This window comes from Anser anser, assembly GCF_964211835.1.
Source record: "Anser anser genome assembly, chromosome: 11".
Lineage (NCBI taxonomy): Eukaryota > Metazoa > Chordata > Aves > Anseriformes > Anatidae > Anser > Anser anser.
In genome coordinates, this window is record NC_139732.1 from 5,408,760 (window position 1) to 5,431,676 (window position 22,917).

General features: G+C 36.6%; 1 protein-coding gene across 10 annotated transcripts in view; it reads left to right on the forward strand.

Annotated features, from left to right (window-relative positions):
* Positions 1-22,278, forward strand: part of LONP2 (lon peptidase 2, peroxisomal) — a 116,587-nt gene extending 94,309 nt beyond the window's left edge. For 9 of the 10 annotated variants that reach the window (XM_083852216.1, XM_083852218.1, XM_083852215.1 and 6 more), the window contains 7 exons: positions 2,144-2,294; positions 3,944-4,070; positions 5,134-5,267; positions 13,420-13,562; positions 17,044-17,251; positions 18,524-18,714; positions 20,669-22,278. In XM_083852216.1, the coding sequence (XP_083708342.1) occupies positions 2,144-2,294; positions 3,944-4,070; positions 5,134-5,267; positions 13,420-13,562; positions 17,044-17,251; positions 18,524-18,714; positions 20,669-20,890 (1,176 nt within the window). In that variant the 3' untranslated portion in view covers positions 20,891-22,278. Of the gene's footprint in view, positions 1-2,143; positions 2,306-3,943; positions 4,071-5,133; positions 5,268-13,419; positions 13,563-17,043; positions 17,252-18,523; positions 18,715-20,668 lie in introns of all 10 variants that reach the window. The other variant, XM_083852213.1, reaches the window with a different exon arrangement.
* Positions 22,279-22,917: the final 639 nt, after the last annotated feature.

The window sequence follows — 22,917 nt, forward strand, 5'->3', positions numbered from 1 at the left end:
TAAATTATTTTGACAGTAGTGTGCCATTTCTCAGGAGATGCATAGGTCCCATTATTTGAAACATGAGAATTCATGTGAGCATAGCATTGATAATTCATCATGTGGGAAGAAAAAATGTGGCAATACTTCAAGGGGGGATGGAGTGAGGGCGGTACATAGGTGGTGGTAAACAACGCATTTCTGAGTGCCTGAGCAGGAGCACAGTGAATTGGAGCAGTCACTGCATTTACCCAGGTAAATCAGTCCCGACTGACCAGGTTACTATTTGTGATGGACAAATGACTGAATTTGTGCATAAAGGAAGAATGGTGAGTGTAGCTGACCTTGACTTTAGCAAGACTTGGGCCAGTTGCACCCACAACATTATTCTTTTCGAATTGCAGCCTGGCTGGGTGGACACCTAGACAGGTATAAAACTGGTTGGATGATCAGGCTCAGACTGTAGTGATTAGTGGGTCTGGCTCTGTCTGCAGGCCTGTAATATTCTGAGTACCACAGGCTGTACAGGGACCTGTCCTCTTTATTGCTATTATCAGGAACCTCGAGGAGGTGATGGCATGCACTTGCATCACATCAGCAGATGTCACCAAATTAAGGGAGACCAGTCACAGCCTTGAGGGCAGGGCTGCTATCCAAGGAAACCTAGACAGGCTGGATGCATGGGCCAGCAAGAACCTGACAAATTCAGCAAGGATAAGTGCAGAGTCCCGAGCTTGGAAAAGAACAGTGTTATGCCAGAATACAAGCTGAGGAAAGGCTGTCTGAGCAGATCAGTTGAAAAGGAGCTGGGAATCTTTGTTAATACCAAGGTGAATGTGGTCCAGCAGCGCATTCTTATCAGCCAAGAAGGCTGACAGCATCCTGGGTTATGTTAACTGGACATAGCCCATAAATAAAGGGATGTGATTGTCCCCTTACTTGGCACTTGTTAGGCTGCATCTAGAATATTGCACCCCACTTTGGGTTCCCCAAAACAAATAAGATACCAAGAGATTATGTGGAAAATTAATTTGAAAGCCTGTTACTAATATGCTAAGTGAAAATTCCAGCAGTCTTGAACTTTTTTAGTGTAAAATGATCATTTGAAAAATAAACAGGAAGAAAATCACTGCGAGCTGAAAATACTTATTCAGATATATTTGCCATCACCTTTGTCTTTACCTCTGCATAAATTGGTCAGAAATGTCAGTTTCTGATACTATGAACTGAATGTGATAGTGAATTTTAAGGTGAGGAAGAACTTTGTTCACCGATTATTTTTATGTGTGACCCAGCCAAAAGAGAAGTTGATAGTTTCATTTATGGAAGAAAATGGTGGAGTGAGTTTTATTTTGTTCATTCACTGAAGAAAAACTACTATTTTAAAAATAATTGTAAGTATACTAACAATGAAAGGAACTGTTACCTTCCAACAGTATAAATCAGAAGGAAGGGTAGAATCTTGGATGCAGAGTTAAATGGCTCGCAGTGACCTCAGTCCCATGAGAAGTGACCTACACAGGACCTCTTCAGCCTTTGGCATCAACTGCCGGTCTAAAGAGTTATGCTGGCTACAGTGGTTGGAGCTGTTGCTGGTATTGCATATTAGAAAACTTGAAGAGCAATCATCAGGAAGTTTAAAAAAAAAAAAAAAAAGGGAGAAGCTGAAAGAGAAGATTCAGAAAACATTTTAAGCAAGTAAATTCTTAAAATCAGCAGTGTTCTGTAGCGGAGGTACATTAGTTGTCACAGAAACGTTTGGTAGCAATATGTGATATATCCCTTGTGCTGAGTTAATTAGCTTCCAGCAGTTTCTGATATGCAACTTTATAATTTAACCTCATTATGCACATTTTATGTTAAAAATAATTGTGCTGTTTGAATTGTTCATGTTGAATGCAAAGCGATGGACAGGTAGGATCTATTTCAGTACTGCTGTCAATAGGACAGAATTAAAGGTTCTTTTACCAACTTTTTTTTTGGTATGTGGTATGGAATCTAGTTTAAAGTAGTCAGAGCTAGGCAGAGTATTGAGGCTTTAATAATATTCGTATTATATTTTGTGAATGTAAAGTCAGATTGACAGATCCAATTAAAAAAATGTGTATAGTTTATTTACGTCTAGTGGAGCAAATGCCTCAATTTTATTTTCACTCTTGTTAAGGTCTTGGATCCAGAACAAAATCACAGTTTCACCGATCACTACTTAAATGTAGCCTTCGATCTGTCCCAAGTCCTTTTCATAGCTACAGCCAATACTACAGCTACTATCCCACCTGCGCTGCTGGACAGGATGGAAGTCATTCAAGTTCCAGGTAACACTAAAGTGGTTTTTATTAAAATGGCTAGTGCAAGTCCTTAAGGTTGGGTGTTTTTCCTGAAATAAAAAGCAGTTCTTTAAGCCTCCTGGGAAACTAGACTTTATAGCCAGAATCATCAAAAGAGACTGTTCACAATGCCTCCATTACAGACTCCGTCATGAGACTGGAAGGTTTTAGTATAGCACTTACTGAAGTTCAGTTTCAATTATATGGAGATACATTACATTCTCTAACAATGTTTTCACTAATTGATGTGTTTGTCTGTTGGTGGGTGCATCTTTTTAAGATTCCAATGAAGAAAGAGACCTTTGAAAGACTAAAATTATATTATTCTTCACATGAAGTTATGAATAACCACAAAGTTATCATACCAACAGCCCTTTAAGTTGTAGCTGGTTAAAGACTAATTGCAGCAACTGACTAGGTCTGACATTGAATTAAGTACTGGCATGAAACGGAAAAGCTCCTCCAGAGACCTGCATAGTTACTGTAAAGAGAAGAATCTCTTGAGCATTTTCTGTCAGCCCACACATTTATAATTCTGTGTGAAAATTGCTTAGAAATTATTAGGACTTGAGAAAATGAAGCTGGATGTGAGCATCACAGGAGTTAGAGCCCATAAGTATTATACTTTGGTAAGTATGCAAAGAAAAATAGCATAGCTCTGTAATATACTTAGGATATGCTTATTCCTCTTTCTCATTGTGTATTTGCTACAGCAAAGTAAGTTCTTTAGGGTGTCCAAAGCCTACTAGTACAAAATTTTTCAATTTTTAGAAATACTGTTTATGAACTAATAGCGTGAGAAGAAAACTTACTGCATTGAACTATTTTCTGAAAATATGTTTTCTAATCTGTGTGAAGTAATTCAGTAAACTAAGGACTAGATCTTCAGAGAAATACAGGAAGTGTAAATTTTAGGCGTCGCATAAGCAACCTGAAGTGGGAAGCCTGCATCTGATATACAGTAGCCAGTCTTTTGTCTGAGCACGGGCTAGACTGGGGGAAATCTTGGTCCTACTTTTTGCTCTGAAGATTGTGTGTTTTTATATTAAATCACAATTTGATAATACACTGCACCTATCCCTTTCCTTTCCTAATGACAGCCCTAACAATTAAGATAACTCTCCAGTGTGGCTACCACCTTGCAAGGCATCAAAATGACTTTCAGGATTGCTGAAACAGTGACTGATGCTGTCATTGTGTGTGCGCACGCACGTGCATGCATATGTGCATACGAAATCCAGTTTTCTAGACATATACAGAATATGCTTTATGTTTTATTCTGTCACATTAAGCTCTCTTTAGAACCCTTTAGATAGGAACTTGTGCATCTAGATGGCAAGTACCTGAGCAGAATGTTTCTTAAATAGGGGAATTATTTCTAGACATGAGTGACAAGCAGTTTAGGTACCTAGAATTTAACTACTATAAATGTAAATGAGAATGTTTTTCTGATTCTTCTGAAGTCTTACTTTAGGGGCCTGAGTAATTTTTTGTGATCTGGAGGTAAGTATATTGTTTGTTTATTGTTTATTATTATTATTAAATTCAATCAGGTAAAATTATAACTGGTATGAAATTTGATGATATTATAGTATAAAAGCAAAAAGATCAGTAAACATGCACTTTTTCTTCTGAAGGATACACTCAGGAAGAAAAAATTGAAATTGCTCATAGACACTTGATTCCTAAACAGCTTGAACAACATGGCCTTACTCCGCAGCAGATACAGATTCCACAAGTAACCACTTTAGACATCATTACTAGGTAAATCCATTGTTCATTGCTTTAAGTTTTCAATAACTTCTTTTTCTTGTAACTAGTGAATTAATTTTAGAGCGATAATACAAAGCATTTCTTAAGATCTGTTGTCCTTAATACCTTTAGAAGTTCAACAGTTGGTAACTTGTGGAATTGCTCTTTCTGAGGTCAGTCAGGTTCTGCTCTCTAAACCAAATCATTCTTCCTTCCCTAGAGAATTCCTTGCCTTTGGCTCTAAGAGTGTAGCTCTGGATCAGTTGTGTTGGCACAATTGATAAGGCAGCATGAATAAATAGAAGCACTTGATGCTAGTATTGCTGCAGTGTTCAGTGTGAATCCATGGTCTTGGCAGCAGACAAGCTTTATTTTAAAGAATGAAATTTTATTTCTGTCGTCTTCGTAGAAAAAAAAAACGTAATTATCATTTTGTTTCTTGTGATTTGATGGGCCACATTTGTCTAAAAATTGGAATTCGTTTTAAAAATTAAAAATGCATTTTTAAACAGCTTGTACTAATTAGAACTACTGTTTTAATTGGACAGGAGAGCAAAGATACTAATCAGAACATCTTTTGAACTTGAAAGTGACTTGTTTACAATGGAAGAAGTGTATTAATGAATTGATATATTTTATGACCAGGAACAGCATTTTGGCATTTAGTAAATGTTTTTGCCTGACATTTCTTCTTAATTCATAGATTAAAAGAAAATATTCTTTTCTAGTCGGCTCATCTAATTTCAGTGAATTTTATTTTTAACTTAAAAATAGTACTCTCTTGATTTTTTATGCACTTGAGAAGAGTTCAGTGTTATTGGAGTATTGTTTAGCATTTCACTGAGGTTCAACTCCAAGCGTTACTCATGTCTTCTTCCCACTCAGTAGTTTTCTTTCTAAACTTCTATCAGCAAACAACAGTTACTTTGATACTAGCACATGACATTTTTTATGTTTATTACAGCAGCCCAAGGTCTCACTGCTTTCTACGTTTCATTTTATTAGGATGTATTTTTTAAAAATAAAATGTGTTTACATTCAAAAGAAATCTCTCTTACAATTGTCTCTATGCTAGATACACTAGAGAGGCAGGAGTACGCTCTCTGGATCGAAAGCTGGGAGCTATTTGCAGAGCAGTGGCAGTGAAAGTGGCAGAAGGACAACACAAAGAAACAAAGCCAGATCGTGCTGAAGTGGGTGAAGGAGAAGGTGTGTATTTTTTGCATGTTTTACTAAAAAGAAATCTTCTAACACTGTAGTCACTAGTTAGCTGATTTATCAATGTTTTCTTCTTTTTTTATGCTTCTTGAAGGGTTTTTAAAGTTTTGTGAATAGAGTAACATTCTTACGTATGTTCAAGTAGTGCTGAATTACAGCTTGGGACGCAAATAGAGTGATTTCAGCCTACCAGAGTGGTAACTGAGAAGTACAATGGATCTGTTCCATATCTTAAGTATGCAGTTCTGATTTGTGTATATTTTCATATCTTGTTGGGCTTTTTCATGCAAATCTTTCACTTTTCTCTTTCTTTAATAAAAGGCTAAGCAGTAGCTTAGTTATTGTATTTGAAGAGTTTCTTTAACTGTGTTCTGCATGCTCTACCAGCTCAGAACTCAATCACATTGTTTTGCTGTATTCTGAAATAAATGTCTGCTTGAAGACCTCTGAAATTAGGAAGGTTCTTTTTATGCACCTTTGACTGCAACATAATCATCACTTGAGGGGTTATGGCCATTTGTAAAACTCATTGGTTAGAATAGTATCCTAAGAAATGATGCTTCAGTGATCTTTAGTGATAAAGATTTAGTACTTTCAATTGTTTGTTTGTTTGTTGTTATTCACTGTCTTGAAGAATGGGAAGCTTAGATTTTTCCTTTAGCTCTGCACAGTAGAATTTGATTATTTTACTCTTGACAAATAGTAGAGTTTGTATTTGATCCAAACATGTAGTAGCACTTGACGCTTGTCATCTTTATTAAGTTTGTTCTTTCCCATGTATACAGAAGACAGTGACTTCATATTCCCAGTGATCTGTAATCTTTGTTGGCAATTGCATCAGTTGAAGGTAGATGAGAAGTATGAAAGGACAGAATCCCAATCCAAAGCTGAACTTCTAGAATATGGATGGATAGTCTCTAGAATCATCTAGGTTGGAAAAGATCTTTACGATCATCAAGTCCAACCATCAACCTGACCTACTGAGTCCCATCAGTAAACCATGCCCCTTAGTGCTGCTTTAGTCTTAATAAAACCTAGCAAATGGGGTGTTGGATGTTTTGTTTGTTTCTTAAAGACTGCAGTGAGTCTGACTGACACTTTATGACAAGAAGTACTGCCAGTCTTTTGAAGAACAACTGTGTCCCAAAGGACACCAGAAAGCAAAAACTGCAGAAAGGCTGCTTACGTTTGCTCCAGAATATTCACAAACATAAAATACTAAATAGATATCAATTGGTTTGATCACAGAATCACAGAATCATCTAGGTTGGAAGAGACCTCCAAGATCATCTAGTCCAACCTCTGACCTAACACTAACAAGTCCTCCACTAAAGCATATCGCTAACCTCTACATCTAAATGTCTTTTAAAGGCCTCCGGGGTGGTGACTCAACCACTTCCCTGGGCAGCCCATTCCAATGCCTAACAACCCTTTCCGTAAAGAAGTTCTTCCTAACATCCAACCTAAACCTCCCCTGGCGCAACTTTAGCCTGTCCCCCTCGTCCTGTCACCAGGCACATGGGAGAACAGACCAACCCCCACCTCTCTACAGCCTCCTTTAAGGTACCTGTAGAGTGCGATGAGGTCTCCCCTGAGCCTCCTCTTCTCTAGACTGAACAATACCAGCTCCCTCAGCCGCTCCTCCTAAGACTTGTTCTCCAGACCCCTCACCAGCTTCGTTGCCCTTCTTGTCCTCAATGTCCTTCTTGTAGCGAGGGGCCCAAAACTGAACACAGTACTCGAGGTGCGGCCTCACCAGAGCCATTGTTGTGAAAGATTCCACAACCAAGCCAATGTGGGGGAAAAAAATACTAGCTTTTTTCCCACAGCTAGAATAAGTTCCGATTGGTATTAGAGGACAAATAGAGAGACTCATTATCTTTTCCTTCAAAATAAGGCAGCTTTCAGGTCTGAACGGTGACCCCTGACTTCAGAGAGTAAAACCTGGAGGAGGAATTATAACTGATATTTGTACGAATACAGTGTTATTAATTAGAAGAGCATATGAAAGAGTCTTACTCATAGTAAAAACTCCATAATTTTTCTCTAGAAATCTGTTTTTTGGTGGTCTTTTAGCTTTTCCTTGCTTTTTTCCCCTAAGTTGGTATTCATTTCTGAAAATTAAATCTTCTTTTACATTGTTGAGTTTTTTAAGATCGTCATAATGTCTGTGGAAACTGCCTGTAATATCAGAAGTTTGAACTTGGGTCAGTTTAATCAGTGGTTGCTTAACTGGATTCAGCTCAGTTTTGAAGGTAGAAAGTAGGTAGACTCTCACAGTAGCAATGGTTGTGCATGCATGAATGACTGTGGTTTAAATTTTCCCATCTACGTGCATATTTATTATTGTTTTCCATTTAGATTGTATGTATCTTGTCTCTCTCCTTTGTGTTGGATGTTTCTGAAGTCAGATACTGAGTTTGTCAATACTTCATGATACCTGAATTAGCTCTTGAACCAGAATGCTGAGCCTTTAGGCTGTGGTGGCTGTGCTTACTGGCAGCAAGAAAATCAGGTTGTCTTGGCTACTGGGAGTCGTGTTTTTGAAGTATTTCTGTGCACTGAAATATAGTTGTATCTAAGATGTGTTTAAAAGGCCTAATATGATTGCTGAATAAGAAACCTGGTACCATTCTGCTCCTCAAGCCTTCTGATTAAATAGAAGTAGCTTCAGAGCACAACTCCCGATACTGTCAGAAGGATCATTTTACTATTAAAGCACAGCACAAAAAGGAACTACATTAGACATCTCAATCCAGTGAGAGAGGTATTTGCAATGTTAAAATTAGCACTGTACTTGCAACTTAGGAGAGGTATTTACACTGTTAAAATTAGTACTGGATTTGCAACTTACCAAAGCTAAGAGAAAACAGCAAGTTAAGTGATCCAAAAGAGGACGAAATGCTAGGATTTTTGGTTGACATGTGATTTGGAGTAGGCCCAAAAGAAATGGTCTGTGAACAGTTGCCTTTGTGCCTCTGGACTTGGAATTATTCATAATAAGAAGCTGTATTAATAAAAGGGAGTTCAAGGGAAAAGTGGATCTATAGTTAAACTTTGGTGTTACAAAGATGTGTGTAGAATGATGTAGTCAACAAAATGTGGCTTATTTTGTACTAATGACGTGCTCATACCTAGCTGTATTTTTAGCAGAGTGTGTCACTTGCTGGGAATGTATGAGAGCGAGACATGTTTTAAAAATATTGTTTAGATTTTATTCAATCTGTTGGAAGCAACCAAGTATTTAAAACAAAACCTGGAAATAATCCTCAAACAAATACTTGCAAGTTGACACAAATAATGTAGCCTAAATTTCTTTCTTTGGTTGTATTGCATGTTTTTTTCCTGTTGATGAGTGGACATGTGCAGTTGTGTGTAGAGATGGTGAGTTTTTATTTCATATAGTTAATGACTCTGGAGGAATACTTAGTCAAGTTGTTTTATCTTAATAGCTTAATTTTAAATTTTCTAAATTTTTCTTATGTATCTGTATAAAAAGACAATTCAGTTTTGCTTTAAACATCTGTCAGTGACTAATGTGGGATTAAGACTCTGCAGTTAATGCATTTGTACATCACAAGATTTGAATATGAGAGAGTAAGTAAGCTACAAGCTCACCTTGTGGATTCTAACATGCTAACCTATTTTTTGTATCTGATTTGTAGCACATCAGACTAGTAATATTGTGCCTGTGCTGTTTATTCAGCTGAGTGCCTTCTGGCTTGTGACTTTATAATAAAAGGTGAAAGAAATGAGGTACTAGAACCACAAATTTTCCATCATTATATTGATTAAATCAGATGATTAAATTAAAGTGGAGCAACTGTTTCCAAGTCTTTGTAAACACGCGGCTTTTGACACTCTTCAGTAGTGGGGTCTCGAAATGCAGAATATTGGCAGTAGCAAAACTGATGCAAGGAGATAAGCTGTCAAGAGATGTTTAGCGCTTTCCAAAAATCTGTGCCTGAAATACACTGGCAGCTTTGTATTGCCTTCATTGCTCCTTTTATTCCTGAGCTTTATGACAAAGTTGGGAAGTGGAAGAGTGTTAGTTTGCATCAGTCATTGAATTTGTACAGTGAACTTCAGGAAAAGCAAATGGAGTCATTTTTCAGACCTCTCCAGGGAGGCATCCTTGTGTACAGCAACACTACCTGCTATTTTACTGAAACACTATCTGAGGTTTATGAGACACTCATCTAGTGTTTGACACTAAAGAAAATTCCAGGAGTCACAAAAATAGGTGAGACTTTCCTATTTTGGAGCAACTGCCTCAAGACTACAATGCAGTAGCTGGGATCAGATCATGATACAGCAGTTGAAACCCAGAGTGAAAAATGATGTATCGAATTCAGACTTGAAAAGGAGGTTTAGGAAAGTTTATGTTTAGTAACTAAAAGTGATTAATTGAGGATCCTATCTACATTGAAACCAAGGTTTTGAAAATGCTTAAGTATTTCTATAACCCAGTAATGAAACACAGCTTGTTCTACTACCTGGGGATGAAACTACACTTGTTTGTGAGTTTATATGCAAGCATTACTAGTGCTTAACTAAATAAATCATATGAGGAGCTGAGAAATTTTACATGTTGAAGTTTTCCTCATCTCTTCCAGTTACTTGCTTCCATTATATCTCTAGAAGAAAGCAGCAGTCTTAAATTCCTAAACCTTTGTTTTTGTGCCATGGAATTCCTTTTTAGATGAAATCCTGACATATATAGTAAGTAGTTCATTGTCTGTGTGTTCTTGCAGGAATCCATTTTCTTACAAATCCAGTATTTAAATGCAAGGTTTTGTTTCATTTTGGGAACTGCAGATGTCTGAGGAACATTGTCTCAGTCTTTGCTGAATAGCTGTACTGAGTAGCTGTGAATTTTACTTTCAAGCATTATCTGTTTTTTTGTTGTTTTTCCCCCCCCCCTTCTTTGACCTAACCAAAAAAGTCCTCTTTCTGGAAACTGAAATTTTACTGATTCATTTTAGATAAATGTGTCATTTAACTTTTAATATAATTTATGGTCATTCCTCTGCTATAGGTAGGGAAACATGTATATGCCATCATTAATGGAATCTTGATTACTTGTGCCTTTATAGATTCTTCACAGTCAGCAGTAATGTAAAGGTGATGAAATAATACATTTTTTTCCATCAAAGAAAAAGTTAGTGTTTGTAATATATTTGAAACGTGACTTTATGCTTTTATAGCAAATCAGTTTATGTCAGAATTTAGGTTAATATTTTTTAAAAAAAGGATTGAAAAAAAAGATGTCTGGAATTTGTTATTCTTACAAATTATAAAGTGGGGTCTCCCAATTAGATTATATAAGCTCAAAGAAAGAGGTTTTGATTCTTTTAATAGGGCAGGTGGCCTCAAAAACTAACTTACTGATTTGTTTACGAGAAGTCTGTCTGCTTCAGCTGCATACATAGAACCAGGTGAAATATAAGAGCAAGCAGAAATGGGAAATTGTGTTTGTTAGGTAGTAAAATCCTGCTATAGAACAAAAGTAGTTTCTTTTAAGGTCAGTTTTGTTTTAAAATATGAATTGCCATATCAAATTATTTGGGTTTTAAAGATCTGTAGTACTGGAATTGGAATCTGAGTTGCAGAAATAGAATGCAGGGTTATGTTTCCAAGACTTGTTAGTATTTGTGTATTTAAATTTATTATGTACAGAAATAGTAGTTCAACAAAAATATAGAGACATGCTGGAACAACAGGGGGACCATCTGACTAAGGCAGTGTTTACAATAAAGGAATGGAATTTATGCACTGAGCAATGAGATGTACAGTGGAAAGATTAATGGCTGTTGGATAATAAATATTAGATTTGAGTGCTGAATGAAAGCTGAGTTGGTACTGTTATAGTAATAACGATGTAGAATATTTTCCCTGAAACTGCATGGACGCATTAGTGAGAATTGCACTGTAAATAAATTAACTGTAAAAAGGTTTTCTTTATATGCCAGGATTAATAAAAGGGTAGTTTATATCTCATGAAATGAGACATCCGCTTTTCATCCATTCTGAGAATTACTTCTGTAGCACAGAACACCTGTTAATGTTACATTAAATAGATCAGATCATTGATCTGTATTTTCCCATAATTGTTTAAAGTCCTGGATCTTCAGTTAGTGTGCATGAATTAATATGCAAAGAAAGACAGTTTCTTCATTGAATGGGAAAAAAATCAAAGAAAGGAAGCGACTGTAAATAATTTTCCAAAATACACTACAGAAGGCTTGGAGCTCAGTATACATTCCTGCATAATAAAGACTTGCTTAAAATTTATCTTAGGTTTGTATGTTTGGGGTGGGAAGAAATATCTCCGCTGTATGGATGTGTACAATGCTTTTCTTAATGGCAGCCTCAGGGCAGGGAGGCACTGCTGTAAAGCTCTGCCACAGAACCTTAGAAACATCTGGATTGTTCAAGTATTTTTCATTTCTCTGATAAATGTTTCACTAAAACATTGCTTTGGGCTCTCAAGAAAATGGTAATGAGTCCTTTGCATCTGGATCAAATTCTGTGGGGAAATGACTCCCTGCTTGCCTTCTCCTTCTGTATACAGTCACTGAAGTATATGTACAGTGTAGGCCTACTACAAATGATGTTTAAGTTCTTCAGCTTATTCATGCAAATAAACAGCTGCACAGTCTGATTTGAAACAATTCTGAGGCTTTGATATTTGTATGGTCTGCATTACAGTTCACTTTTGTACAGAAAACACATTTGTATAGAAAAATAAAAATTTTACCACGAAACAATCGTATGGATAAGCAATACAATCATACTTTAAATGGAGGAAGGAAAGAGCATGCTTTTGAATGCACAAATACTGCTCTAATTGCTTGGTCTCTTCTTAATGACACTTGAGTGTATTGTATTCAAAAGTGTCAGGCTAATTGGGTTTTATAGCCCATCCTGGAGAGTGCATCACACCTATACATGTTTCTGAAGACAAATAATTTGATCTTTGAGGAATGTTGCTGCTGTTTATTGTTCAAGACACGTTGAAATATCCAACGAAAGAGAGGAGCAGAGCCCTGTTAAAGGTTAATATTGCAAGATAAAATCAGTAGATGAAGTTAATTGTACAGAAATTGTTTGGAGCTTTTCCACTGAGCAAGGACTTATATGCTGTGAGCCAACTGGGTATTGGAAAAATGAGGGACATTGATTTTGTGAATTAAGATTTACATTGAGTAAAGCCGTAATAGTCCTTAGAGACAAGCATTAAAGTAAAAAGTGTAGTGTGAAAATATCTGCTGTGTAGGTAGCCCTAAAGGTGGGCTGTGTTATACTGGGGCTGTGGTTCCCACAGGGGTGGGATGAGCTAGGCTTCCTTCCACAGGAGCTGTCTTCGGCATGACCTGCAAGCACTGGTTTCTGCAGCTGGTCTGTTTGGCATAGGGGGTGTGCGAGGTTGGGGTATGGAGCCAGGAGGGCAGAGCCACGAGGTGTGATGTCCTTGTTGGATACTACTGAATGAGATGTTAAGGAACAGAATGTGGACTAGCTCGAAGTAATGGATGCAGCTGCATGGCAAAGCAATGTGTGGAAGTCTGGCCAAGATGCGCCTACTTTATTTGACAGGGCTTAATTATTCGTCAGAGGCTAAGCATTTAAAATCCTTTTATAAGGAGACCACAGAGAGCACAGTAGCAAACCCCTCCCATCATAAAAGAGAACTTTAATTATAGAACTTCCAGTAAGATTTCCACATTCAGCTCCATTTTCTGTATTACACTACATTAAACACGATCACTCCTGCACTGTTTACTCCTTACACTGTTTTTATGCACAAATCTGATGAAAAGTGCAAAGTCCTAAATGAACTTAATGTATTTTTGCTATTTGGCCTGGCTTAAAATGTATTTGAGCAGGTGAGTTGTATGTCTGTCAGTGGTCTAGACTTAATAGTATCATTGCTGAACTCTTAGAACAAGTTTAGTCTTAATAATTAAATTTGATGCCATATTACCTTTAATTTGACAAGATTTTTGTGAAAGATGCTTTAAACTCGTTTTCATGAACTTTTCTAAATATTTCTTTGAGTGTTGTTTTCTTGTTATGGTTTTTCTAATTCCTGTGTCAAGAAAGGCTGCCAGAAATCCTAAAATAGATCTTCTTCTCTTAGATTGCAAAGAACATGTCACCGAAGACACAAAAGCAGAATCCATCAGTGACACGGCTGACCTGGCTCTGCCACCTGAAATGCCAATTTTAATTGATTTCCATGCCTTAAAAGATATCCTGGGGCCACCCATGTATGAAATGGAGGTAACATCCTCATTTTTTTCTGCTTCACTGTTGTTTCTGTCTATTTTGACTAGTTGACTATTTTATTGCTATTGGCTGAGTTTATACAATGTTAACTTTAAAAAATACGTGTTAGAAACAGGATTGGGTTTGTGTTCCACCAGGCATTTTTTCACCTAAAGAATATATATATGTGTTTGTGTGTGTGTATATATATGTATACTTTTTTTTAATTGAGAGCACATAAATAATGTAATGGCATGACTTTCTGTTGGTAAAGATGCCTGCAGCAATGCTTAAGAATGTGGTAGTGTTTTTTTTCACTTCATAACATCTTTGCTTTTGTTTGGGGGATGTTTTTGTGGTCTTGGGAAGGAAGCCAAAATAGAACCCAGGAATCCTGTCTCTGAGGCAGCTTTCTTAAGGACTATCCCACATACCTCCTTAAAGCCAGTCAGCATTCTTGGGTATTTAAACCACTTCACTTTACACCAGAGTTCTCAAACATTCTTCAAATTAATGCAACACTTAGCCAGTAAAAATAAATGTTATCGTCAGTCACCTCCAGCCTCCTAGTGTCTGCTTTGCTCCTCAGTAGGCATATTCCAGAATATTTCCTCCATCTGTATGTTCCTACATTTTATGAAAATGCCGTCAATTCAAGTAGTTACTTTGAGGTTCTTTTTTCACCCTTTATGTTGCAATTATTCTCTGCTTTACTTTAGATCCGGGGAAACTGGCCAGGTATAAGTAGGATATATAAAACTCTGACAGGAATCCAGTTGCTGATGGAACCCTAAACCCTTTTGTTACTTTTTTTTGTTGTTGTTTTCCAGGGAAATAACTTTGTATCTAATATACTTCCAATGACAGTTCATCTGGCCTTTAGGGCTAAAATACTGCAGGATTACTTGTCTCTTCTAAGCTTGAAATGCAGATGCATATAAAGCTGTTATAGTGAATTGAACATAATAATCAAGCCAGTATTCTGATTTCTACAAATGGTGTATATTAGTTTTGTAAAGGTGCTAAAAACTAGATTAAATTGTGTAAATCTGTGCAAAAGTTCTGGTCACTTCCAACTGTAGTCCCGTAAGAGTAGAATTAATTCAAATAAGTATGAAAGATTGTAGGCCAAGAAGTGCATGTGACTTTCCTTAGATGTTCTGACTAGTTTTAAACTTGCTCTGGAGTTGATTATTCTTTTAAATTTGGTAGTGCAGCTGTGTTGACAAATAATCTGTGCTATTTTGTTCTCTTTCTACAGGAAAGTAGTGCAAGTAAAACTTTTAAAGTGTGCTTCTTAACTCCAAATATATAAATGCAGGAGTGCTGGGTTGGTTTGGTTTTTCTTACATGAACAGTTGCCATGAACATGCATATAAGCATTTGATGCTGGCCTATATAACCTGAAATAAGACTGACTGAAGCTTTTGACTTTTATATCGAAGGCTTTTAAAATGTTTCTATATTTAGTAGGCAAATTAAGGAGTGGATAAATAGAAGCAGAGATGAATCCACACAGCATCAATTCCCTGAGCAGTTTAAGATTAATTTTCATGTGCTATTTGCTGCATGTAATAATGAGGAAATATTTTTCAATACACATCCCTCTATAATTTTTCTCAGTGCAAGTTGCTCAGGTAGCCATGTAAGTCCTGTTTTAGTGAATTTTCCCCACTAACCTATAATTACTTTGATTTTTTTTTTCAAGTGTCCCCAAGATTCTTCCAAATGAAGAGTATAACTCCCATCTCAATGACAAGAATTTCAGATTGGCTAGTGTTGTTTTTTTCTGGTTTTGTAGTCTGCAGCACACCTCTTTTCCTTCTATACCTAGCCTTTAAAGCTTTGCCTTTGACCTGCATTTTGCCATTTATAATTAGTTGAAATGAAGATACAGTGGAGGCAACCCCTGTGTCAGTACTTGGGTGAGACTAAGCAAATAGAACGGAAAACATGATGTGACTTAATTGATTTGTTGACCTCCAGGGAATACCTTAAAATGAGTGATTCATCTTCTACCTTTTCAGTGCATTGCTTGTATGTTTTCTGCAAAGGTCTCCCAGCAGAAAGGCATGACAGATTACTCAGCTCATACTTGTAGAATTAATTCATTTATCACAAATAAATAATTTTACATGCCACTCTCCAGAACAATGTTGGAATAAATCACATGTTATGGCTTTGGAAGAATAATCTTGACGACAGTTGAAAGTGTAAAAGACTTGATGAAACATTTCAGCACAGCATGCTTTGGGGGGAAGAGCTTTATGACATGTCCAGCGTGTTTGCAGTACAGTATTTCTCTTTTGACTTGGAATTTAGCATATTTATTTATTTATTTATTTGTTTTGTCTTCCTTCAATCACTAATTCTGCTCAGGTAGCAAAGCACTACTGGCTTTGCATGGAGAATTCATCCATTTCAGAAATGAATCAAATTAATTTTCAATTCTGTATTTCAGTAGCAGACAAAATATTTTAAAATGGCCTATCGCTTTACTTTACAAAGGCATATTTGTCTTTGCTCTATGCACTGCCTGACGCAGTAAAACTCTTCCAGTTTCTGTTCTGCCTTGTAATAAATACCTAACTTGGTGGTTCAGAACACGCTGAATAACTGTATGATCCGTCATCGGGGTTTCTTCCACTCCTTGTAGCTCAGGAGAACAAAAGGACTTTCTATAGATTCTAAAACTGTCTTTCACATAAAGGAAAAAAAAATTAAAAACCGGAACCTTCATGGAAAATATCCTGCCTCTCTTTTCTTCTCTTAACGCAGGAGACTGGCATTCAGACACTTGCATTGCTCACATCAGTGACTGGACACAGAGCTTAGATAAGTAGATCATAGTCTTGTATGGAGCAGAGAGCTTGCTTAATTACTTTTAATTACTAACGAAGGCAGTCAGATTCTCTATCCTTTCACATCTAGCCTGCTAGCACACTCAAGTACTTTAATTATTCAAAATTATTTGTAAATGTTTGCTATGAACATTTGAAATAAGTGCATGAATCATTGTGTTGTGAGACAGGAGTTCAGGCAATGAAACCACTTTTTAAAAAGCCCAAATGTTAGGGAACATTCAGGCTTAGAATTGATTTTTCATGTAAGTAACAAGAATCAGGACAGATATGACTTAATCTATCTGCTGGAGGTATATAAGCATTCAGTCAGGATTGACTAAATACTTGAAGTCCTTTGAAGTGAAAAGAAAGATTCTCATTGAACGGTTGGGGGTGGGGAAGGTTGCAAGAGCGATATATCCAGATGTTTGCCATTGCCTCAAGCTAAGCAGCCATATACAGGTCCTAATGCTGTAATTAATGTTTACATGTAGGCAGAATTACTGCTGCATAAAAAAAGTAAATGAGATCAGACACTTGGGCTTAACCCTTGTGTTTTAATCAGTACAGCTGTTTTGAAGGCAACTATCAAATTGTTTTTGCAATAGCTTTGTTAGGACTGTTTCTGAAATTGTTTCCTGTGTTCCCTTCAGGTATCTGAACGCTTAAGCCAGCCAGGAGTGGCCATAGGCTTGGCTTGGACTCCACTAGGGGGAGAGATCATGTTCGTAGAAGCCAGCCGCATGGATGGAGAAGGTCAGCTGACTTTGACTGGTCAACTCGGAGATGTCATGAAGGAGTCGGCGCATCTTGCAATTAGCTGGCTGCGCAGCAATGCAAAGAGATACCAGCTGACTAATGGTAGGTAGGGAAAAAATGACAGATGTTCCACAGTCGTATTGCCTTACAGATGTTGTGTGTATCCATTGACCTCTTATTGTAGGAGGTGTGCACATTTAGGAAATATTAATATCAAGTGAAAATTAAACGTCCTAAAACATGGTATTTTTCAGTAATTCAATAGATTGCAGCATTGCTAAATAACAGTAGAAGTTACTCATACTTGTGGAAATGTAGCAAGTGTTAACAGAGGAAAGGTTTTTCCAGCAATCAGTGCTGTATGGAAGTTGAAATCAGCTCTAGCGTTCCTTGTTGTTTCTTCTGCTGATTTCTGCCCAGCCGAGGTTTTAGTGGCCTCGTGAGCAGGCTTGGTGTAGGCAGAACACAAGTTGTCACTGCAGTCTCCCACTCTGGTCAGTCCCTGCCTGCAACAGCCTGGGATTAGCCTCTGTGCCCAGATGCTTCTGGGAGTTGTGGCAGACATCCTTACGCATTTTTCTACAGCCTTTCCAGCAGCAGTTTTGTGCCATGTGATAGGTACTCAAGGCTGTAGTTCTCCTCTGAAATTAAGGTAAAGCTTCTGGTAAAAGTAGGTTTTTATAGTTTGCTTTAATATTTTGAGAATTATTTAGGCTTATATGGTAACTGTTGAAGTGCAGTGAAATAGGAATTTCATCCATATTAGTTTTAACTCTTTTTATTACCTTCTTTGAACTTCCCAAGATTTCTGGAAACATGCTTTGTAGTTTGATCATTGTCTGAATAGTCAAATAATAGCTAAATAATTGTCTGCCATCTATCATTATTTATAGAAGTTTAAATAGATTTAAAAAAAATATCTTGAACATAGGAAATGCTGCTAGCATTAACAGTGTAAACCAGAGAGGTAAACATATACACAGTTATGTCCTATAGGTGAAGTAATGTGAAAAGACGTAAATGAGAGAGCTACTTTATTATATTAATACTGCATTTTTTTTAAAGAGAGCTGCTTTTGTGTGGTATGGTCTCTGAAAATTTATATTTATGGTTTGGGACATAAAACTAAAAAACTGTATGTAGGAATTCCTTAGTCTCTACATTAATCCCTACTCTGAATTTCCCAAGACATGCAAATGAGTTATGTCCCCTCGCCCCTCCCTCCAGTACCTATGCAATATAGTGTTGTTTTTTTTCAGCACAGTTTAAAAAATAGTGGTAAGACTTAGTTCTCCGGTGGCCTTTCAGAATGAAGACCAGGAACAAAATGGGTTTAGATTTTTTCACATTCAAACCCTTCTTTTTTTCTTTCAGCTTCTGGAAGTTTTGATCTCCTTGACAACACTGACATCCATCTGCACTTCCCAGCTGGAGCTGTCACAAAAGATGGACCATCTGCTGGCGTTACCATAGTAACCTGCCTTGCTTCTCTCTTCAGTGGGCGGCTGGTGTGTTCAGATGTAGCCATGACAGGAGAAATCACACTAAGAGGCCTTGTTCTTCCAGTATGTATCGTTTGAGAAAAGAGCTAAGTTGTATTAATTCTCCATATTGTAGGTGTAAAGTCTGTTTCTAGCCATTTACAAAAGCACAGTCTTGCTGGATCATTCCCTTAGCAGCAATCCAGGCTCTTTTGGTGTAATTGTAAGAGGCTGATGGAAGCCAGCCTAGGCTAGTGCTGTATACTCATGTGTCTGCTTTGCATTTAATGTTAAAAACAGCCTTGATGCTGTTTTCAGGAAGTGCACATTGTTAGCACGTCTAGTTAGAAGGGAAACCTAGAAATCCTACAATTCAAGATAGTTCCAAGATAAATATATTGCAATTTCAAAACATGTTACCTAAAACTATTAGTACAAAAGTATCTCTGGTTTGACTGAAAAGTTGGGGGTTTTTTTGAGCTCTCACGGTAATTTCATATAGGTTACTCTCAAAATTCTCTATGTATTTTTAGACTCTTACTTGTTACTTATATGTAGTTCAGCTGAATGATGTTCCCATAAAGCTTGTTAAAAGCATATGAGGGCAAAGGGAACTTTCAGCAAATACAATTTTAGTTTTAAGTATCAAATGGAGACTGGCATAATTGATTAGAACAGATATAGATGATTTATCATCTCATACCAAATAATGGACAAAGGAAGGATGAGGTTGGAAAACAGTATTCTGTTTCATGCAGTAGAGTAAACCAGAGCTAACATAATTAAAGTAACGGACTGGAAGGCTCTCAGAAGTAGCGTTCTGGTGGCAGTTAGACTGACAAGATTGCCTGTTGTTCAAGGCTCTGGTGAAAAATAAACAACTGCCTTAACTCTGATTTGGTTTAAGTTTGCTGAGCTTTCCAAATAAATTGCTTTTATTGCACCAGTGACCAAATATTGCCTATTGTTTAAGGTAGGTGCAGAAACTACTTGTCTGTACTAAATCATTTTTTATAAATGACTCTTACCTTCTTTCTGAATGTTGGCTAGGATCTATTATTAGTAATTTTAATTCATGCGAGCATGCCAGTAACTGCATCTGCTGCCTGAAAGAAAGCAATGTGGTGAGTATGCAGTAGCAGTGTCCAGACTAGACTGTGATCACCATGAGGATTTATGGCTCTCTGTTACTTGATTTGCAGAAGCCTAAATAGTACTTTTTGCTATAACACGAGGCTTTCCTTTCCTTTAAAGCATCATAAAAGTACAGGTTTCTTCTGTAAGATGGTCTTAAAATAGGATTTGAAAAAAGTTTATGGGGAAGAAGCTACAGCTGTGACTAAAAGAAAAACTAATTTTACAACCGTCTTTACATGTGATTACAAACTCAAAACAGGTAGCTTATTGAAGTGATGCTTACTTTCCTAGAGCAAAGCCATCTTTGCACGTTTGGGGTACAGGTTTGCATTTTCTTTTGTTTAACTCAAGTTATTTGTTGTGTAGCATTGCATCTGTAAGATTTTTCCCCCTTTCCCCTTCTAATGCTGCCTTTATTTTGAAAAACTTTTGTTCTTACGTAGGCATAGGATTTCAGCATGCTGTAAGAGAAAAAAATGCATTAAAGCCACTTTTATTTAGAAAATAATTTCTGAAAATGGATTACTTTTCAACTTTTGATACATGTACCTGCATTCCTAGATGAATTTTTAATCCAGAGAGATTTTTTCCTTCTGTTATTAACTGTTATGGAAAAAAGAGTGCTGTAGCATAACATATTTGGAACTAGGTGATCTTTAAAGTTCCTTGCAATCCAAACCATTAATATATTTCCCTTGTTAAGCACATAATGAGGTAAAACTACTGCTAAATTTTTAATTACTTCACTAAATGATTGGGGGAAGGAGAACCTCATTAAAATTTAACTCCTGCTGTGACTTCTAAATTTGTTACAATAATTACTTTATGAGAGTAGCATCATAGGTTGTTTTTTTATATATATATATATATATATATATATGTATCTCCTTTTCCTCATTAGGTTGGGGGAATTAAAGACAAAGTCCTGGCAGCACACCGAGCTGGACTGAAGAGAATTATCATTCCTCAAAGAAATGAAAAAGATCTTGAAGAAATTGCAGTGAACGTACGGCAAGATTTGACTTTTATTATGGCAAGCTGTCTGGATGAAGTTCTTAATGCAGCTTTTGATGGAGGATTTTCAGTTAAGCCCAGAGTTGAGCGTTTGAATAGTAAACTTTAAGTAGACAGGCTGAGATTAATTTCTATATCAAGTTCTAATAGAAATCAGTAACTATCAAGTATAAATATGAGGTACACTTGATTGTTTAAACGTGGGTGTAAGTGCAATCAAATAAAAAAATTACTTTAGCAGTTAACAACCCAAAACCGCATTTTATGGGCATGTGCTACTACAAAGAATCTTGGGGAAAAAAAAACTTATTTCTTCATAGTGGGTTTCAAGTATAAAAAAGCTGAAGTTCTTGAGAAATATTTGCTTACTTTATCTGGTATGTATTTATAGAAACGTCAACAGCTGATTATATCCGTAAAGGGGGAAAAACCCCTAGACAGGGAATAGTATGCAATTTGTGTATTCAGAGGCCACAAACTGCAGCAAATGCTGCCTAGCAAGAGGAGCTAATAGAGATGGGATGTCACCCTGATTTGGTGCAGTTTTCTTACTTAGGAAATAGCATTGAAGCAATATACTAAGGAGCAGTGGCATCACAGGAAAAACATTTTTTGAAATTAAAAACAATACTTAAAGGATTTAACCAGATACAATATAGTCTAAATTAAGTTAGTAAATCCTTTCAGCACTCACAAGAGTTGTAGTCTGTAGCAATGTCAACGTAGATATTATTTTTCAAACCTAAATATAGGAATGCAGTAACTTTTGTCTAGGAAAGGAGATAATGCACTAAGGTTCACATATGCAAAGTTGTACTTACAGCACTGGAAGGAGGTGGAGTGTACTTGAAAACTTCATGAGAAAGAGTGAGCACGGTAACATTTTGGAGGGACAAAGTACACGTCCTTAATTCTTACCCAATACAGAACTAGGAATATTGATTCTGGGATGCTTGTTTAGACTCTAAAATTGCTTAAATTGATTTAATGTCAAGAAGACTACTGGATAGTTAAATTGCATTAGGTACTGCACACTGTGAATAATGTAAGGTTTGAGAAAGTGTATCAGTATCCTATCTGAGCTGATAGCTTTGTGTCTTATCTTCCCTTGAATGCTAGAGAAGAAGATAGAAATTTAACCTTACGTAAGCTACAATTCTTGAGTTTTTCACTGTTTTACACTAGGGTCAAGCACAAGAGAAAACCCAGTATCATAGTCTGTTCTTGCTCATTAATCCTGAAACAAACTCAAGTGTGCTTATGAAGTGCAAATTGTATCAGTTACAAAAGCCTCTTAAAAAGCAACCAATAAATCAAAATTAGTAGCTTGTTTTGCTTTAATTTCCATAGATACAAACAAAGCTGGTTTACCTATTTACCTGGAACTTAACAGTAATTGTATTAATAAATTCAGTGGGTATTTCTGCACCTGACTTATAAGATCTCAAAACTTTCACAGAAGACTTCATCAAATAAAACGTTTTAAAAAAAAAAAAACTTTGTTTTAGTCTTTTAAGAATTGATTATACTCTTAAGTCATTCACTAGCTAAGTTCCAAGGGTAAGAGGCAACAAAGAGTCTTTATGTTCTCTGCCTTACAGAATACTTGAACACAAAAAGTGCAAAAAAAAAATGACAATCAGTAAAATAGCAGAAAGGAATGGTAACTAATATCCTGCTTGGCCTTCACTCAACACCAGTAGGGGAGAAAAAAGTGTTCTCTTTACCAAACTTAATTAATATCAAATAGCAATCCTGCACTACTTTATGCTAGTAAGAAAACAGACGTGCATGGAATTCCAGTGCAGTCTGTTTATACATATAGAAAAAATGCATTTTTTGAAAGACAGTAAATATAGTTTTGTTTGTTTGTTTGAAAAAAAAAGAAAAAAAATAAAAGGCTTCTACAGCAATTTCACTTCAGAAGAACAGGGAGTTGCTCCCAAAAAAAGTTGAGCAATGACTTTCTGCCACACCACTCCACTGTCTTGTGTACATGGACTTTATCTAAAAGGTGAGGAATTTAATGCAACTCTAAAGATCTTTATCTGGATTTACTTACAGATTTTCATGTTCCCACTTGTCACCACAAAAGGTGACTTGGTTATGTTACTTTGTTGGGATATATATATATAT